This window comes from Egretta garzetta, unplaced genomic scaffold, assembly GCF_000687185.1.
Source record: "Egretta garzetta isolate BGI_Z169 unplaced genomic scaffold, ASM68718v1 scaffold401, whole genome shotgun sequence".
NCBI classification, from domain to species: Eukaryota; Metazoa; Chordata; class Aves; order Pelecaniformes; family Ardeidae; genus Egretta; species Egretta garzetta.
The window spans coordinates 1,404,412-1,423,732 of NW_009258651.1; the positions used below are offsets into that span (position 1 = coordinate 1,404,412).

General features: G+C 39.8%; 1 protein-coding gene across 1 annotated transcript in view; it reads right to left on the reverse strand.

Annotated features, from left to right (window-relative positions):
* Nucleotides 1-19,321, reverse strand: part of CRYL1 (crystallin lambda 1) — a 56,791-nt gene that overhangs the window by 23,174 nt on the left and 14,296 nt on the right. Inside the window, exons 6-8 of the mRNA XM_009648301.2 lie at nucleotides 18,331-18,457; nucleotides 5,988-6,149; nucleotides 1,589-1,783 (exon numbers count right to left, since the gene is read on the reverse strand). Coding sequence (XP_009646596.1) covers nucleotides 1,589-1,783; nucleotides 5,988-6,149; nucleotides 18,331-18,457 — 484 coding nt within the window. The remainder of the gene's footprint in view (nucleotides 1-1,588; nucleotides 1,784-5,987; nucleotides 6,150-18,330; nucleotides 18,458-19,321) is intronic.

Here is a 19,321-nt window from a genome sequence, read left to right on the forward strand (position 1 = left end):
CTAAACATTCCCTGAACCTATTCCTATTTTTAGCATCCCGGGTTTCTATGGCAGCAACTTACATAACTCAGTTTATGCCTCTCAGAGACGCAAAAGAATCCTACTAGATGTTTGAGGTATTGTATCAATATGCCTACACATTATCAGACTTACTGGTCCACAGTTTCCTAATGATGCTTTGAACTCTCTTTAAAGAGCTCAGATGCAAGTAATAACTTCCATCCCTGCAGTATTATGCCAGTTGGTGTGTAAAAAGGTGCTTAGATCAGTAGTCCATCAACTTCATGTTTGAGTTTTGGTATTCTCGGATAAGTTCCACTTGCTGCTCCAAAAAATCCTGGTTTTAGCATGACTTGTTCTACTTCTGCATCAAATCCCTTCCTTTTCAAGGAAAGGTTACAGTGTGGTAACCTCCTTAACAATGAACATTGCCGTTCAGTTAGCTTTTACCTTCCTTGTTCACATTTTTAGCAGTCATCTTTACATTTTTATTCTCAAAATCTTTGTTCCATCCAAGGTTATTAAGGTTTAAAAAACAATTTAGAGATTACTATCCTTTCTATCCTGTGTCTTTCAACACAGCTTTCTGAAGGGGTTATTCTTACCATACACTTAAGACTTTGTATTAACTTTTTTAATAACAGAAAACTTTTTTTAAAGACACATCTCCAGTAGAAGATCAGTTCCTTCCTAACGATATTGGTTTACTTATTAATATTCACTATCTCCTTTATATTGTTGTATTGTGTTGCTATGGAAGCTAACTAGAGTTAAGCAAAATCAGTTCAGCAACTATGTTTAGGCACTGCTTTGGAAAAAGAGTTGCTTTGTTTACAACATGTTAATGTTACCTTAGTTTTAAGATTTTGCCTGTATTTGTGTGCATGGATGCTTTAAACAGCTTGAAAAATCAAAACACTCTCCATGACAAAAAAGTAAGTCCTACTCAAGCCCTACTAAATCTCTTCACAACAGAATAGCAATAGACTCATAATTCAGCTCTTCCTGATGAAAGATAAGTCTTTGCAGCACAGAACAGGTAACTGTGGGAAAAGCTGAAGGGGCAGAAACAAATGATTCTCAGCTAGATGTCTGAATGGGCAGGAGGAGGAGAAATCTGTCTTTAACTACAAGTATCAAATAACTGTTCAACCTATGAGTGCAACTCCTGAAAGGCTGAAGAGAAAACCATTTAAAATATTATTTTCATAACCACTGCACAGTAGCCCAGCAACATTCAGAAAATAACAGGAAATGATGAAACAACCTAGAGAAAAGAAAAATCAGCATTTTGATTTCTGTGCTTTTAAGATTGTTCTTTTGATTGTTCTGAAAAGAAAGCGAGATAAAATATAGTAGTTATGATCATATCACTTTGTTTTTCCTCAATCCTTGCTATTCATAATTGGCATCACTTCCTACTGTTTTTAATGTATATGTTAATATATATTTCATGTTCATAAGGGACAGTTTAACAAAGATGACACAAATTTATAGGAAATTCAAATATACAGTCTCACTTGTCCCATCTACAAAACCAGCATGTATGTGTATGTGTAGGAATTGAAAAAAAAAAAAATATACATACACCCACAAGTCTCCAGGCTTCACTTATCACTGCATACTGGAGCCGATTCAGAACAAACCCCTCGATTTCTCTGTTTAGTTTGACAGGAGATTGACCAATCTTCTTCATCAGGGCATACGTTCTCTCTGTAGTAGAAGGATCTGTTTCTGGATGAGGAACAATTTCAACCAACGGCACAAAGTAAGGTGGATTTACCTCAAGAAGAAACACAAAAGAAAAATGTCAACTATCAACAGATTAACAGAACAAGTTAATATAGAGCATCTTTACAGCTTGCTACTAACATGGATATTTTCCAGTGAATACAGTAAGCCTGATCTTCAGACCTTGAAAGACTTCACCAATCCAATAAAAGCTTGTGTATCAATTAAAATAATAAAAAAAAAATATCTTGCATTAAATCTAACTGTGTTTAACCCCAGCAAAGTTCATGGAGCTACACTAAAGATGATAGCACTCAAACAGTACTAGACGACTTGATACTGACTTGAGTAACCAGTGTTTTCTCAATATTCAGGCTGTTTGTTGTTTTAAGACACATGGCCACCACCTGTCTTTCCAAATGAAGCAAGGCATTTCCTTTTAAATATTCAGGAATTTTGTAACAAAATTATTGCTAAACACCACCTGTAAGATGCAACACTTAATAGATAAGCTGTTACTGGCCCTAGCGTGTAAGTATATGCTAAACACAGTAACAGATATCACATAAAACATACTTTGAAAAAGTTGCGGGACAGGTTACCTTCAAATGCTGTACCTACTTTAAAAAAAAAAATTGCTTCTCCCCAACTCTTCCCAAATGTAATTTCTCCTCAAGTCAAGATGTTTGTGTACTGTATTTTTGAAGTAATAGACAAAGAATTCTAAAGAACATTGCCTGCATGCTCTTTCCAAAAGCAGCAGTCCTTCAGCCATATCCTTAAGGTGTTAAAACTCAGCTCTTAGTCTAGTTTCCAGGCAATTGAAGGAGCTAACATACCATAAATTACAACCAGAAACAACATTGACATTTAAAGGATGGTAACTAAGTACTGATTCTTTCATCATCCTCCCTTATAGTCAACTGCTCCTAACTGTGCTCATGTAAATGCGAGTACAGGATTTAGTCACAGCAATGTGCAAGCAGTCTTTCCTCTCTGCATGTTCCTTCTTTTCAGTACTTACATGTTTCCTTTTACTATAAGGTCTGAACAACCCATAACCTGTTGTAGGCTGTCTGCTCTAACTACTGATGTAACACACTTTGTCCCCTTTAAAGTGCCTTGTGTTCCAATATAACCTTTCTCACATCAGTCTCTCTGGCAGTGCCACCACCAAGGCTGAGAAGGGAGCGATGGACACTGCAGGTCTGGTGCCAGGCAAGTTAGCAAGACCCAAACCACTGCAAGCACCAAGAAGTTGTCTGAAGGCTTTTCTAACCCTTAAGTATATCACAGGTTCCAATCAGGAAAAGGACAAGTTAATTGTTGAGAAAGATGGAGGCTATTATAAATTTCTTCTAAGATTAGTGTTGACAGTCATCTTATTGAAATATTCTATTTCATGAACTTGGCACAGGGAGTATACGGGTGTGTTCATGAGCACACCAAGGAGACTTAGGAAGACAATTTTTTGGGAGTGAGATAATAGATGTTGGTAAAAATTAAAAGTGGTAAAACGTGGATGAAATTAGGGGTGGGGGAAGGTTGCTAAAAATGAGAAGGGGAATACAAAGCCTTTCTTCAGGGAGCATAAGAGCTTACCTTACTCAGCTTAACAGAATGAAAGCTAAGAAAGGCTACGACAAAGTAAACACAGAGAAAGAATTAAGCTATGCAAAAGCTGCCAACAAATATCAAATTAATTTTAACAGACTATTAATAAGATTGGAAAAAAATTAGAAGACACAAACAGCTTCCAACAGGAATAATGGAGTTAAAAAAAAACACCTAACAGATAGAGCAGATAGAGCTTAATACATTTTTAAGATGATTTGATGACATGGTTTCCTGTACAGCAAGGGATTTTACTCAAATGGCACACAGTCTCCTCTAGCTCCATATTTCTAGCTCTGTGACCTAGCAGGAGTATACAGTATGTGAGAAATGAAATGCTATGCAGAAGACCTCTTACTGATACACTGCCTGAAACTGCTTGCAGAGAACAGCTGTACATGCAAGTATTGCATGCATTTCTATCAGACAGGTGTGCTATGGGATTTCATTTATTTCTTCTAATTACTGAACCTATTGCTATGTTAAGCAAAGGGATGAGCTCCTTCTGCCCTTTGGGGCATTTCATTTCTCTTCAACATGCTCACCCGTGCCAAAGGCTTTACAACTTTAGCTTTTAATTTTTCTGGTATATCAAATTCCACACTTCTTATTTTCACAGTGTCTTCCAGAGCTGCTTTCCTCCTGCAGCCACCATTCCTCATGCCCTACTGTCATGTCCAAGATGTTAGTAATGCCATGGTTAAAACAAAAAACACCAAAAGCCAACAAAGCAAGCGTGTTTCCTGATATAACAGATGCAGAAAGACTCCTGGAAGAATACACTGGGTCACAGTTTCTCCAGTACACTCCCCTTTGAATGAAGCTGAGATTACTAAGAAAATAGTCTCAGTTGGATTGCAAAGCCATTTCAGAACAATTAGACATTTTAAGGCACTCCAGAGTATTTGCTTTGGAAAATACATATATCCTTACAACAGCAACCTAAAAAATGTTTATGCAGGGACTAGCTACCTTTCCAGATCTGATAAAACCTGGTTTCAGAAATGACTCCTATAAAGACTGCAGCTCAGACTAAACAAGTCGATTGGTACAGACCAACTTGGGAAAACAGTAAGAAAGAGTAATGTAAAACCAAAGACTGACAAACAGTCATAGAATAGGCAGAAGCCCAGGAACTGGGTTAAAAAAAAAAAAAGCTAGTTACTTAATACAGAAGCCTAGAAGAGACATTATTTCCTCTCTTGCACTACAGAAAGTTACAACCCTAGAAATATGAGCTAAGAAACTACTGAATTTTAGACTGGAGAAAGGCTAAAACTAGGCACACATCCATACTTTGAAGTTCTACGTTTTTTGGTTTTTTTTATTAAAAGGGGATGAAAACTAATTATACAGAACAAAACCAATCCTTTTGTTCCTTTTGCTTCCCAGCCACCCCAAGTCACAATGGTGGTGGTGGAGGGGTGTCAGAAAGGGACTGACCAAATGCTTTGACACTGTAGCATTAGGCTACAGGTAGCTGTAGAGACATTACAGTAAAGTAGTGCTGGATTACGGCCACTCTTGAGCATGCCCGGGGAACTGACATTTACTTTACACCCTGAGGGATGCCCTGGAGAGACAACATGTAGTTACCAAATTGCAGAAGAGCAGAGCAGTACCTTTCTCCAGATACTGCAAACCTTCGTAACAACAGTCCTCTTCACTGATGTGTCTTGGAAACATTCAAGACCAGGTTGGATGGGGCTCTGAGGAACCTGATCTAGTTAGCGGTGTCCCTGCTCACTGCAGGGGGGTTGGACTAGATGACCTCTAGGGGTTCCTTCCAACCCAAAACATTCTATGATTCTATGAAACACCAGGCTAACATCAGTCTAACAAATTAATTAGCTATTGAGTAGTGGAAAATAGAAGCATTAAGAATCACAGTGATCAAGACAAAATGCTCTTCCACGCTGGGAAGAGATGTGGTAAACTGCTGTCTGGCAGCCCCACGTAGACCTCTACAGAAGGCTCACAGGTGCCCTTCAGCATTTTGAGGTTCTGGTGCCATCTCTAGTCGTGCCATTTCTGCATCACTGCCCTGTCCCAGCTGGTCACAAAGCATGCAAAAATTCAGCTCCAAGTACAATTTGTTCCATTTCATCCACCTGCTTTTCCTCTTCAGGTATACTGCTTCTGTATCGGAAGTCTGAAGAAACCAGAGTCAAAAGCTTCCATCTTTCATTGGCATGACCTGACAAGCAGATGCAGTTCACTGTTTGGATTCTTACTGTTACCCAACAGACGCTGAAAAAGGATACTAGAAAAGACTAATGATGCCACAAGAGGAAAGCAGGGACTTTCATAGGTTTGTCTTCAAAACACAGAATTCCTACATTTTGAGAGCCAGTAGTTTGAGTAACAATAAGAGCACAACAGCTTTACACAGAATGCACCTTGAGCCAACAGTATGAAACATGCATACATCCTCTCAATTTAGTAGATGCTGCTGCTCACAGAATGACCAAACTAAAGCTTTTCTGATAAGTCAGGCCCCTGCACATGTAACAATGGCACACAAGCACTCCAAATATCCTTCTATATCTCAGTCTGCAGGGAAGAGTTTGGGATGCAGTTCAGTTAAAAACCTGTACTACTATTAGTACTACTACAAAAACAAAACATGCCATCATACTTACAGGATGTGACACAATACACTGCCTAACATGTTTAAGGCCAGTGAACAATTTGCTGGGTAAGAGACAAGAGGTCGAGCTGCTCAAGATAACATTGTCACCAACAATAAGATCTAACTGACCGAAAATCTTCTTTTTCAGCTCCAGGTTCTCCGGAGTACATTCCTGGAATAAAAACAAAAATTGGTTATTAGAAGTCTTCTACTTCAGTAGTATTTATCCATATGTTTCAGATTTTAATGATGGCACCTCAACACCTTAGGAACTCAGCCCAAACCATCTATTTTAATCAGCCTAGGTATACCAGTGAGCCGTAACAAAAAAATAACCTTCCCACATATAAAGAAGTGGAAAGCCCAAGAGTTTCAAGCCCAAAAGTTTCTCTATAGCAGAAGATGGACCACCACATGCCACAGGAGATTTAACACAAACCAAATTATTCTGCTTTGTCTAAAATATACACTATTACTCACGCACAGAGGTAAAACAGTATGGAGGAATAAGACCTGGTCTCCATTTTTTGAAGAGAATCTCACATCATGGAAGTCTGTATTCTCTCTCAGACAATATGGAAATGAATAAGCATATCTCAAAAGAAGACAAACTTAAATCTCCAGAACCATGGCAGGAGATTCCAAAGTACAATTCTGGAACCTGCACTGAAACATCTCTCAGTGACCCTCACACTTAAAAAGCTTAAATATCTCCATTAGTTTCAACTGTGAAAAGGATTACCGAAGTAGAATACACGTTATCAGAACTTCTCCCAAAGCTACTGAGCATATTCAGCTCTGCAGTACTGCATGAAATTTCACATATATAAGCCAAGAGCCACAATTTACAGTCACTAGAATTTCAAAGTTAACCCCAGGAGCTGTCTGAAGGAGAGCATGCAGAAATCCACGAGTCTGGGAGCAATGAGGACATGGGAGAATAACTACAGTGGATCCCACAATCAACAGGAAAGACTTCAGTCTACGAGAAGAAAACAGGGGAACAAAGCCAGCTTGTTTTCTGGGTTTTCTGGAAGGGTTTAAAAAAAAAAAATCAAAACAGGATCCCAAACTTAAAAACCTCAGTTTTCCCCTTAAAACACAGAGAAAATACCTGCTCTTTTCCAACTCTAACCTTCTCCCACCTGTCATTACTATATTCTGTCTTCCCTGTTATACTGAACAGCACATAAGGTTAGGCATAAAGGCTGTACATTTAATATAACCCAAAATTTACATTTAATACCTGCAGCTTCAGACAGACTCTGTGGCAGGGAAGGCCAGAGTTTTTAACCCAGTAAATGGGTTAAAAGTAATTTGAAATCTTAAATATGAGCAAGTTGCATGGAACAGTACTAAAAGTTCCACAACGCGGAAGAGATAAACGGGGTCATTTAAGAACTCCAAATAGAGCCCAAAGTAATACGATAGCCTTATCAAAACAAAATGATACTCTGCTTATAATTCCAGAATCCCTGCTTGTTGGTGAAGTTTAAATAGTTTCTTTTAGTAAAGCCAAAGATGAAGAGAACTCTGCAGATACTGTTCAGGCTAATGAAAGAGTTGCTCTGAATAGGTTTATTGTGAACTTGAAACTCTAAGCCTCCTCTCACATCAGATGATAATCAAAAAGGCAAACTCAAATCTGCTGGAAACTCAAACCTACCACAGTTACGTAAGGTTTCTGAATGGGCTATTTGCTTGAAGTTTCTTGTATAGTGTCACAATTGTATTCAGATTGTTGGACCACTGCAATAAAGTTTCTGTCCTTATCAAGCATGCAATTATTTTCTCAGAGACACCAATTCCCTGAAGAACAGGGGGAAAATTAAGCTCTAAACAATCCATTAAACAGGAACTTCACTTGCTGTCATTTATGGAGCCTGGAGAAGTCTGAAGCTATTCTGTTTACCCTGAGAAAGAGAAGATCAAACAGTGAGCAGGTAAGATACGGTTTTAAAGCTACCACAGTCTCTCTCAAAGAATCAGTGCAAAAAGGTTAGCATACACCTCTACGCATTTTAAGTGACACTGTATATTTCTGTGCCTTTTTTGTAGAGAAGATCACACTTCTTGTTCGCAGTGAACAGTACACCCTTATTCCAAGGCCTGAGCACCTGAACAAGGTTGCTACCAAACTGACTTCCAATTTAAACTTTAATTATTAGACATCTATTTTTAACAGCTTGATCAGAACATGACAGTTTAAAACCCACCATTTTGGAAGAATTGTATTGAATTAAAGGCTTAAAGGTAATAGACATTCAAACACACTGTTCAAATACATATTGAGAGAACACATAGCAGCTATTTGACCAGCCTATGAACTCTTAAAGAACTACACAAAGTCAAACACATACTAGACTCTCTCCCTAGTAGACAACACTGATACCCAGACAAGGTGATTGAGGTCTAGTTGCCCCTAATTGAAAAGTTGTACTCATATGATACAACTCCTTGAATGCCAGTACATGGAAGGCTAGGGAGTTTTACCTGTTCAAAGCCAGTGTCTTTACGGTTTTGTACAGGCCTTTCCCACCATGCTATCCACCATCTATGCTCCCACACATCCATGCTCACCTAAGCACACAGCTTCATTTACCTATATTTAAATGCTGGCATCTACCCAGGTTCTTCCTATCCATTCTCAGATATGCCAAGGTAGCAACTCACCTGTACCACCTTCTAGGAAAGCACTCCCCAAAGTCTTGCAAAATACCTTCTCCTTACGCTAGCAATGGGAATCGCTGCCAAGGTCGTGGATTTATTAGTGCTGGGAGGTGAAAGAAACAAAGGATGGCCTGAAGTAAAGCCTGCAACACAGTGCTATGGTCCTAAAATAAGTGGTATTGTCCTATGCCAAGCATGGCAGTATAACATGAAAGCCAAAGATTTAAACTGACATGGAGAAGGTCAAAGATTAGCAAAGAAAGCCACTTTTCTGTAAGAGGATCTGGAGGTGCTGTCACAAGGAGCAGCACGGAAGGGCAGGTCCTGCTTGACCCAACCTGATCTACTTCCACAACCAGATGACCCACCTAGTGGATGAGGGAAAGGCTGTGGATGTTGTCTACCTGGACTTCAGCAAAGCCTTTGACACTGCCTCCCACAGCATTCTCCTAGACGAGGTGGTGGCTCATGGCTTAGACAGGCATACTCTTCGCTGCGTAAAAAGCTGGCTGGATGGCCCAGCATAGAGAGTTGTGGTCAACAGAGTTGAATCCAGTTGGCGGCCTGTTACAAGCAGCATCCCCCAGGGCTCAGTTTTGGGGCCTGTTCTAATATCTTTATCAATGATCTGGATGAGGGGATCGACTGCACCCTCAGTAAGTTTGCAGATGACACCAAACTGGGTGGGAATGTTGATCTGGTTGAGGGGAGGAGGCCTCTGCAGAGGGACCTGGACAGGCTGGATCAATGGGCCAAGGCCAACTGTACAAGGTTCAACAAGGCCAAGTGCTGGGTCCTAAACTTGGGTCACAACAACCCCATGCAACCCTACAGGCTTGGGGAAGAGTGGCTGGAAAGCTGCCCAGAAGAAAAGGACCTGGGGGTACTGGCTGACAGCCAGCTGAATATGAGCCAGCAGTGTGCCCAGGTGCCCAAGGTGGCCAACAGCATCCTGGTCTGTATCAGGAATAGTGTGGTCAGCAGGAGTAGGGAAGTGATTGTGCCCCTGCACTCAGCACTAGTGAGGCCACACCTTGAATATTGTGTCCAGTTTTGGGCCCCTCACTACAAGAAAGACATTGTGTTACTAGAATATGTCCAGAGGAGAGCAACGAAGCTGATGAGGGGTCTGGAGCACAAGTCTGATGAGGAGCGAATGAGGGAATGGGGGTTGTTTAGCCTGGAGAAGAGGACGCTGAGGGGAGACCTTATCCTCTCTACAGTTACTGAAAGGAAGCTGTAGTGAGGTGGGTGTTGGTCTCTTCTCCCAAGTAACAAGCTATAGAATGAGAGGAAATGGCCTCAAGTTGCACCAGGGGAAGTTTAGATTGGACATTAGGAAAAAATTCTTCACCAAAAGGGTTATTAAGCAGTGGAACGGGCTGCTCAGGGAAGTGGTTGAATCCTCATCCCTGGAGGTATTTAGATGAGGTGTTTATGGACATGGCTTAGTGGTAGACTTCACAGTGTTAGGTTAACGGTTGGACTTGATGATCTTTAAGGTCTTTTCCGACCTACGCAATTCTAATATCAGTTTTGCTTCCGATACTGTTAACCATTACAATTTAGCTCAACTAACTAAAATTCTTCATGCATTAAATAGGTTTGGTAATTTCACAAAATTCAGAATTATTACATATCTCAAATGCAACTACTTGACTGCAAGTATTTTCAACTTTTCCATCATGTTCCCCCCCAAAATGGCAAAGTAGTTTTAGATGCTTATTCTGAGACACTTAAAAGATGGATAGTGTATGGATATATCAGTATACCAGGATATTAACTAAGACAAGGTACCAAATAAAAACACGTAATTTCAAACTGCAAAGGTGGTGGGGGGAAGGCATATTTACTTCAGTCTCCTTTTAGAAAGTGTTATTACCTTCATCTGAGGGTAAAGGCAGGGACAGCAGCCAGGCAGGAGACACACTCTTGCTCACCACTGTACAGGTTTGGGATGCAGCACAGAAACATGAGACATGTACACACAGCTGTTACTGATGGAGTCCCCAGGCTATTGCACACCTTTAACTGATCAAAATGCTGACACCATGCTGAAAGTGAGGAAGATTAAAAGAAGAAAAAAAGACAACAAAAAACCCAACCAACCAACAGCATAGACTCTGCTAATTGACATGATTATGTTAGAGCCTGACTAGAAGTTGAGCCCTCATCAGCTGGGGTCACAGGGAAAGCAGGGGGAAGCAACCTGGCTGTGCACCACTGCAGGGAGGTGAAGTTAAGCAGGACTGACCCCAAAACACTTGGAGGTGATGCAGGAACCCAAACTACATGGGATGCACACAAGGGAACAGAAGTTCATCAGGGTGTTTGTCCCTTTTCCTCCTGCAGTATTCATTCCACATACTGGGTACACAAGATAGTTTCAAGCATGTGCCCAAATACCAGATCATTAACAAAAACATGTTTGGCAACAAGACTCCTTAGATGTAAACCAGTTCTAGTTAGCCCCAAAACAAGCCGCACAACCTTGGCAACCAAGACTTTATTTTGAACCTGAACAAGAACTGGTATCCTGTAAGCTAAGGGCAAGAAAGGTGGATAAGGACAGTAGCTCCTGAAAAGCATACTGGCCATTTGTTTGTGACACGGCCACATTATCACCATTTAACACAATTATAAAAAAAATAAAAATATAAAGGCTTGGTCACATATGCTGATATCCTGGGGGCTTCAGTTACAGACTTTCTACTGGCTAGGTATGCACTGAAGTAAAATGCTTAACAGAGGGCAGGAGAAGGAATCACATGAAGGTTTTAAGAACAGGTTAACCCGTTTTTGACAGACAGTTGCCTAGGTATGACTGATTGTGCCTTGGGGTAGGGTTGGACTAAGTAACCTCTGAAGTCCCTTCCAGCCTGATTTTGCATAACTCTGTAGCTGGTAGGGCAGCAAAGGTAAAGGTGAACCTTCTGTTATGCTGAGGAGCAGAGGACTAGAGTGGGGAGTACAAGTTTAACTCTGATTCATAGGATTTGAACTTGTTTTATAACTATATTTTGAATGGAAATTTAAAGTGTCTTACAGAAAATCAACACTAAAAAGCCAGGCACTTGTAAAGTTCATACTCAGAAAACTTTTAATAGAACTCAAAACCATCAGCTAAAGGACAGTAGATGAGTAAGTTTATTTATTACAGCGCAGTTGTAAAGGCATCAGCTAAAACTCCAGTACTTTCAGGCTAATCCAATTAAAAAAATTAATTTAGGGCTATAACTCACTTCAAATCTAAAGAAGTGTTAACTTCTTAGTTGTCTTGAATTTATGAGCTCATACCAGTGTGAAATCTGATGCTTCTTAAATCACTACCTCGAGGGACATGAGGGACTGTCTACCACATGACAGTGTTACAAGTAAATAACAGTAAATCCAGCATTTAGTTGCAACTATTTTGTACTTTCCTACAGTTCAGAAACATATCCTGTTAAGGAACTGGAGCAATAAAAATATCAAGTTACTGCCATTTTATACTGCTCAGAATAAGTGACTGAATTACAAGCTTCTGTTCACCCTTTAGTACAAAATACAAAACAGGTTTTCAGAACTACATTTTCTAAAATCAGAGTCAAACTTGCACCTTTGGGAGGGTTTGGGGGTGATTGTGTAGAGGGTTTTTTTTGTTTCATTTTGTTTAAAACACATACAACAAATGAAACAAAAAAAACCTCTACACAATCACCCCCAAACCCTCCCAAAGGTGCAAGTGATTTAATTTAGCTGCTACAGAAGAGATGAAGATCCTTTTTGTTTCCTTAGGAAAGGGCAATAAGATCTCAAACAGGTTGATTGAGATCCTCCTCCCCACATACCTTCTCAAAGGATCAGATCTTCCATTTTCTTCTACTGTGATCCCATCCACCCTGAAAAATGCAGAAGCGATCTAGGAAAGGCAAATGGATGTAGAATACAGCTCTAGAAAGGAGACCAGGGAGCAGTGAAAGAGAAGCTGAAGAGCAAGATTAACTGCTGGGCAGGATGACACTTCTGGCAATGACTACCTCCAGTAATGGGCACCAAAACCATATTCAGGTCTGTAATGGCAGACCACACCAGTTGTTATATGCACAGGATAGATTGGGAGTGAACGTTAGAAAGTTTAGAATGACAAAAGTCCATTCAGCAGCAGCACCACAGCAGTTACACTGGCAAGCTCTTTACCCAAATACCATCTTCCAGTTCAACTCAAACACTGACTTAATAAAGTATTTTACAGCAAGTCTTTGAGATCAGACTGTTTCAAACCCTAAAAATCAAGGAAAGAGTTTTCTCAAAGTCTCTACAAAGATGGCGAGTTAGGTCACATGCTAAAAACCAGCTCCCTCAGAAGCTAAAACATAACTTCTGGTGCCCAAGGTCAGTGTTTAAGATAAGTAGGGTAAAACCAGGCCTAAGGTTATATTTACCCAGCTGAGAGCTAACAGACCCCTGTTTGTCTGTCCGGTGCTCAATGCTCGCACACTGTGCCTTCCAGCAGCTTTGTATTCACAGAGGTACATCATTAACGTGACTTCCAAACCAGGATGGTCATCTATCCTACAAGCTCAAGGCAGTTGAAGACACCTTCACCCTTGCTGTCTGCAGATATTCCCTCATCCCCAGAAGAAAAAAGGCTCTTCAAAGACATCAGGAAAGTAAACCAAAAGCTAGTGGCAGAAACTGGTACCAGAGAATCAAAGACAAATTTTTATAACAGGACACACGAGACACCTATTGTCAAGGCTCCCAAGTCAATGCTGGTTTCCCAATCTGAGGCACCATCAGGCTTTTTGAAGGCTGTTTTCAAGCTGGTAACACTGTTTTTCTAAACATGTTTAAGTAGGAGAGATAAAAGAGCCAGCAAGATCTAAAAGAGACCAGGCTGAAGATCCACTGATGTTATCAACAGTACAAAAGAGTTTGCAGGTGTAATGGGGGGGGCACACCCTCTTTTTAAAGAGGGAAAAAAAACCCAACAAAAAAAACCCCCCACAAAACCAAAAACTGTTCTAAGGCTTTTAGGCAGAGTTCCTTTAAAACAAAAAAGGATAAATACCTGAGGGCACAAGGTATAAGTTACAAGCTTGATTTCATCCCCTTGCCAGTCTGCTTTGTGCCATGCCACAGCACAACTGACGGGTTAAGAGATCACTTCTCAGCCACCCTCCATGCCTGGCTTCAACTAACTCGGCCAGGCCTCAACTCACCAGTGTACACAGTAGCTCAGGTGTCAAGAGTAAGCGCTTACCAATAGTGAAGTCATCTTATCCTCCTCAGAGCTAGTAAACTTTATTATTCTGTTAGGAAAATGTATTCTGTTAGGAAAATGTTCCAAGGCAAAGCATTTAAGATGTGTTTTCATTTTACTAGCGTTGCAGTAAGCGATCATACAAGTGCTGCGCTGACTTCTATTCAGCTCATGTTATTTAGGAACTAGACACACATCCCCTCAAGTCGTTTTTTAACAGTGAAAGTGATACTAAGAAGTTCAACACCCAATAGTAACCTAAGGACAAAAGACAAAAGTCATCATAATATTGTGCTCTCAACTTTCCTGCATAAATATAAGAAAAATTTACCTCACCCATGATAGTCCCATGCCAGGGACATTATAGTACAAACATACCCATTAACTTTTCCATTAGATGAAAAGTCCGTGGAGACAAATTATTTCAGAATTAAAGCTTTTACTGATGCAAGAAGCTTACAGTGCACATTCACCTAAATTCTATAGGTTATGCACTTCAAGTAGCATAGAAAAGCTCCGAGAAGTGAAACTGGGTGAATATTCAGTTTTAGAGCAAAAATCAGACTGGTTTCCTTCTGAAGTTGATGCAAAACATGCTAATCAAGACAAGTTACTTCATAAAAATGCTCAGGAGAGGGGATATATAAAATAATATGCATCAAGGCATAGCTTCTTTTTAAAGGTTCATCACATTACTGTTCTGAATTTTCTTCTTACTCAGTCCTAGTTATTTCTTGCATATTTTTCACTTTTATATCTTCACTAATGCCATTTAAGAAGTTCTAGTTTTTACTACTTTATCCCATTTGGTTTGAGTTATGTCCCATGAAAACGACATAGAAGGCAACTGTCTGCAGAATTCATTCAAAGAGTGCAAACATCAAGGAAATCTTTAAAGCTGGAAGTGGACTTACTCTGCAAAGGCCAAATTTGAAAAGAAGTTAAGATTTAACCAACTGAAATCTAGGGTAAAGAAATGCAGTTCTCATGGAAGTCAACTAACAAGTTAAAATCAGTAGGTTATATCATTAAGCAAGAAAAGAGAGTCCCCTATATTCAACTAAAATTAATGCAACTGATGTTTTATTTTTTAAGTAACTAGAAGTCAGAACACCTGCACTCAAAATTTACATTTAGCCCATTTTGTCCTTCCAACTTCACAGCTGCACTAGGCAATGTTTCTGAAGTTTAATACAGTTCAGCCAGAAAGTAGTCTGCTCATTGCTGAAATAAGGCTGTGAGCCTAGAATTAGGATTCTTTCATATCTATTCCACCCCCCTTCCATGAGCAAATTAAAGACTAGTTCAAATAATTTTGCCCACTTACACTGCATATTTGTTAACACTTTGTATCAAACTAAAATTTTATGCTATGTTTTGAAACTGATGAGCTGATATGAATACCACCAACAAGGTTTCACACAAGTTTTGTTGCCTACAGGCATACTACAGCTACTTAATTTTTTTTTTTATTTATATACTTAATGACTACATGTTAAGAGACATCAAAAGGGTTAAGGGAACATAAAATAGTACCAGAAACCTTGAGTAGATTGTTGCTATTCAGAGACTATCAACACAACACTGCTGTCTTCAACTACCTGAAGGGAACACAAAGCCAGATTCTTCTCAGAGGCCCATGGCGGTAGGATGAGGGTAAGAGACTAAAGTTGCAAGAAGCAAAATTCCAATTAGGTATTAGGAAAGAAGTTTAATAGTGAGGTTAATCAAATGTTGTAACAAGTTATCCAGAGACCAGAAGTGTTTTATCCTTACTGATATTCAAAACTCAACTGCACAAAACCTGAGCAAGCTGATATAAGTTGGTCCCGCAGCAGGTTGGACCAGATGACTTCCACAGGTCCCTTCCAACTCAAAATTACTTTGCTTTTGCAACATTTGCCAGATGCCTGTTTCATAGATCAACTGATGGTGGGAAGGATGAATGATGCAGCCCCTGATTTAATCTGAAGTAGCATGCAAGACCTTGTTCAAAAATCTTACTGCTGAAGAACCTCTCTAAGAGGAACAATAGCATACTAAGATTCAGCATCTCTGTAGGAGTAACAAGAGCCAAGAATTCCATCACAGCGGCACTTAGCTTCTAAAGAATATACAATAAAAGTGAGGATACTAAGAGTATGCAAAGTTGTTAGTACAAAGCATCAGATCCTTACAGGTAGCATACAGAGAAAAAGACACCATATGGACATAACAGGTAGTAAGAAACACTGAAAGAGAAAAAAAAAGAAAAAAAAAGAAAAAACCAAACAAACCAGGCAGAACTAGGAGAGTCTACTAGAAACAAGAAGGCAGCCTTCACAAAGCTGAGGCAGTACCCAAATGAACATGGCCATGTAGGACTGTTAATTTGTCAAAATAAGACAAAACAAAGCAGATACCCCTGCTCCCGGCAATTTACAAGAGGAGTAATTAAAAGAAAGAATTCCCTTCTGTCTTCAAAATACATGGAGAAGAATGCATAGAACCAAGAGATAGTTAGAGTACAGAAGGATGATCATCTGGAAAACACACACAGCACAGTGATTTCTTTGCAACTGTTCTGTTTCTCTTTCTAATTCTTGAAGAAAACTGAAGCCTTAGCCTTAGGGACTCCCAGGGTCTGTCTCAAGTCATAGAACTGAGGAAAGGGGAACCAGAACCAAGGTACTAGGACATATTTTGATATAGTTTCAATACCCAACACAGTAACACGGATACACAACTGCTCACTTGAAACAAAGCTATTTTCGTACCAAAGAGCGGATGAGCGGCAAGCATGATGCAACTTTTAAGGGAACGTAAGGAAAGATCTCAACAATAAGCCTATAAGCCTTATGGCTCTATCAAGCAAGATAAGAGAAAAGGGTAGTACTGAATTAGTATTATATAAATGGGGAAGAATCAAAGCAACTTTTTCAGACGGAAGTCCTGATTCACAGACCTAGTAGAATTCTGAGAAACAAGCACAGGCACAGGAGTCATGTCGCTGATGCAGTTGGTTTGAATGCCCAGAAGTCTTGCAACAGAAAATAATAAAAGCTTTCAAGGAAGTTAACTCGTCACATGTGAGAAAAAAAATCCTTTTCTGGACAGTAACTGGTAAAGAGATAGCAAGCAGACAGTAGGAAGAACCGTCAGTTCTTACTCAGTGGAAGATGCTGACCATTGCTGTTTCACAGATACCTGTGCCCTTTGTTATATCCATTCATAAATGACCTGAAAGCTCATAAAATTAAGTCGCTCATCATCACTACAACCACAAACATTTGTGGAAGGACTTTACAGGGTTGAATTACTAGACAATAAATTTGCATATTAAACTCAGTAGAGGCAGGTGATACACATGTGAAAACAATAATATGAACTGACAAGCTCTGAGCTTTTTACTGATGAAGGAGTAAGATACTGGGGTAACAGTATATAGTTTCATGATCTGGAGAAAAGGAAGTAAACAGAAAATAGCATACCACTGTTAAAAAAAAATAAAAATCTATAGTGCATTCACACCTTGACTCCCATGTGAGGCTTTACTCTGCTTCTGATTCTCTCCGCCTCTACCTCACCAACTTGTGAGGAAGAAAAGCTCTGGAAATCTGTCCCTTTTTAATTCAATTTGTTATTAGGGATGTGTTGCAGCTAAACAGACTGTGGGATTTACAGCCTGAAACAGTATAAATTGTAAAGTCTTGGGTGCAGCACACATACATATAGGAACAGTTAATGGTACAACACTGGAATAATACTGGGGGACCATGTGGGGCAGAAGATGCCAAGTCCCATGCAAACTCATTCATACTCTGTCCCAGAAATGGTCCCCAATTCACCTGTTCCCTGAACTATGACCATGCCAATGAGCTTACTAATAGTTAAGCAGCCACAGACTATCAGGTTCACTCATACAGCTTGTTCCCCCTCCCAATTTTAATTAGCAACCCTGGTTTTAACACTCAGTTGGATAGCTGCTTTCACCCTCGAGCCAGAATAGATGTCACCCCTGGGCATAGCCATACTCCCTACACTCCCAAGGTACCTGGAGAAGAAGAAACACATTTTAGTCCCAGCACTAGAATGTGTGGTGTTCCCTAAGACATAATCTCTCCCCCAAGAGTCTCCTGCTCCCCCTCCCCACCACATTTGTCTTTCTAACCATAGAGTCTTTGGTACACATGGAGGTCAGCAATTCTCTCTTGGCTTAGCCAGCTACCAGCCTTTTCCAGCATAACCCAAAAGAAATTTGCAAGGACCCTTGACTAGGGAAATCCTGCAGAGAGGCATCATCTCCCATGTCAAGATACTAGGCTAGAAAGAACTTTGATTTTAACAACTATTCTTATGTGGTCAGGATCTCAAACTCTCCATTGCCCATCAATTGCACAGCACAGCTCTTGATCATTTTTCTAAACTGTTTGCTAGGAGTTGTCAAATCTTTGCTTACCTGAATGAAAGTAGCACCCTCTACTGCTGCCTTCAGGTCTGTACAGATGCTAATGAGTGCCAACTGCTGCTCTGCGCTCAAAGGTCCTTTCAGGAATCCCGACTCCTCCAGCTCTTTCATTTGTTTGCTGACAGAAACAACACACACATTTGAGTACTTTATTATTGTCAAGCCACCATTATTTTTTTAAAAAGCTTCTTAACAACCCAGTAGTATTATGCTATTTGCCATGCCACTGCAAGTACCTATACTCAAAAAAATATAAAGGTTAGTTTCAGTCATTTCTCTTCACTCCATCTTACATTTTTCTTCTCTTCAAGCATGGACAGCTCTAAGATCTACTTATAGACACAAGCTTGACACCACCTCAAACCTGTTTTCACTGGTGCAGGATCAGCAAGAGTTTTTATACTTGTATTTAATGTGAAGAGAGTTCCCTTTAATATACTTCATCTAGTTTTACAAACAACAGCTCTTTTGTTATGAAGCCTTGCTGCAGGAACACTGTTTAACTGTATAAAAATAAATACATTCCATACAGCCAACACTCCTTCCTAAAAAACCCATACCCCTACTACATAAGTAATGACTACAGAGCAAGTGTCAGAAAACTCAACTAGTTACTAAATTGAGTGGCCAGATGAATGCTGAAGTACACACCATTGCTGAGGCTGGACGTGTCATCTTCTCAGAAAAAGTCTCTACAGTTTGAAACCCTTGAAAGTCCAGAGCAAGCCAGCCATTTTCAAAATTGTTAAAAGTCATTCAGAGGAGCAATTTCCACAGAAATTAAGTGGGATTAAACTATCTAATCACGAACAACCCAAAGCTATTTGATGTAGCCATTATCACAGTTAAATCTGTCGGTTACCTCAAGCCAGAACTCCTCTGAGCCTTTGATTATTATTCAGCAAAAATTGCTTATCCTGAAGAGAGGAGGAAATTGAGCTAATGATTAGCAGCAGGGAGAAAAAAAAAAAAAAAAAAAATA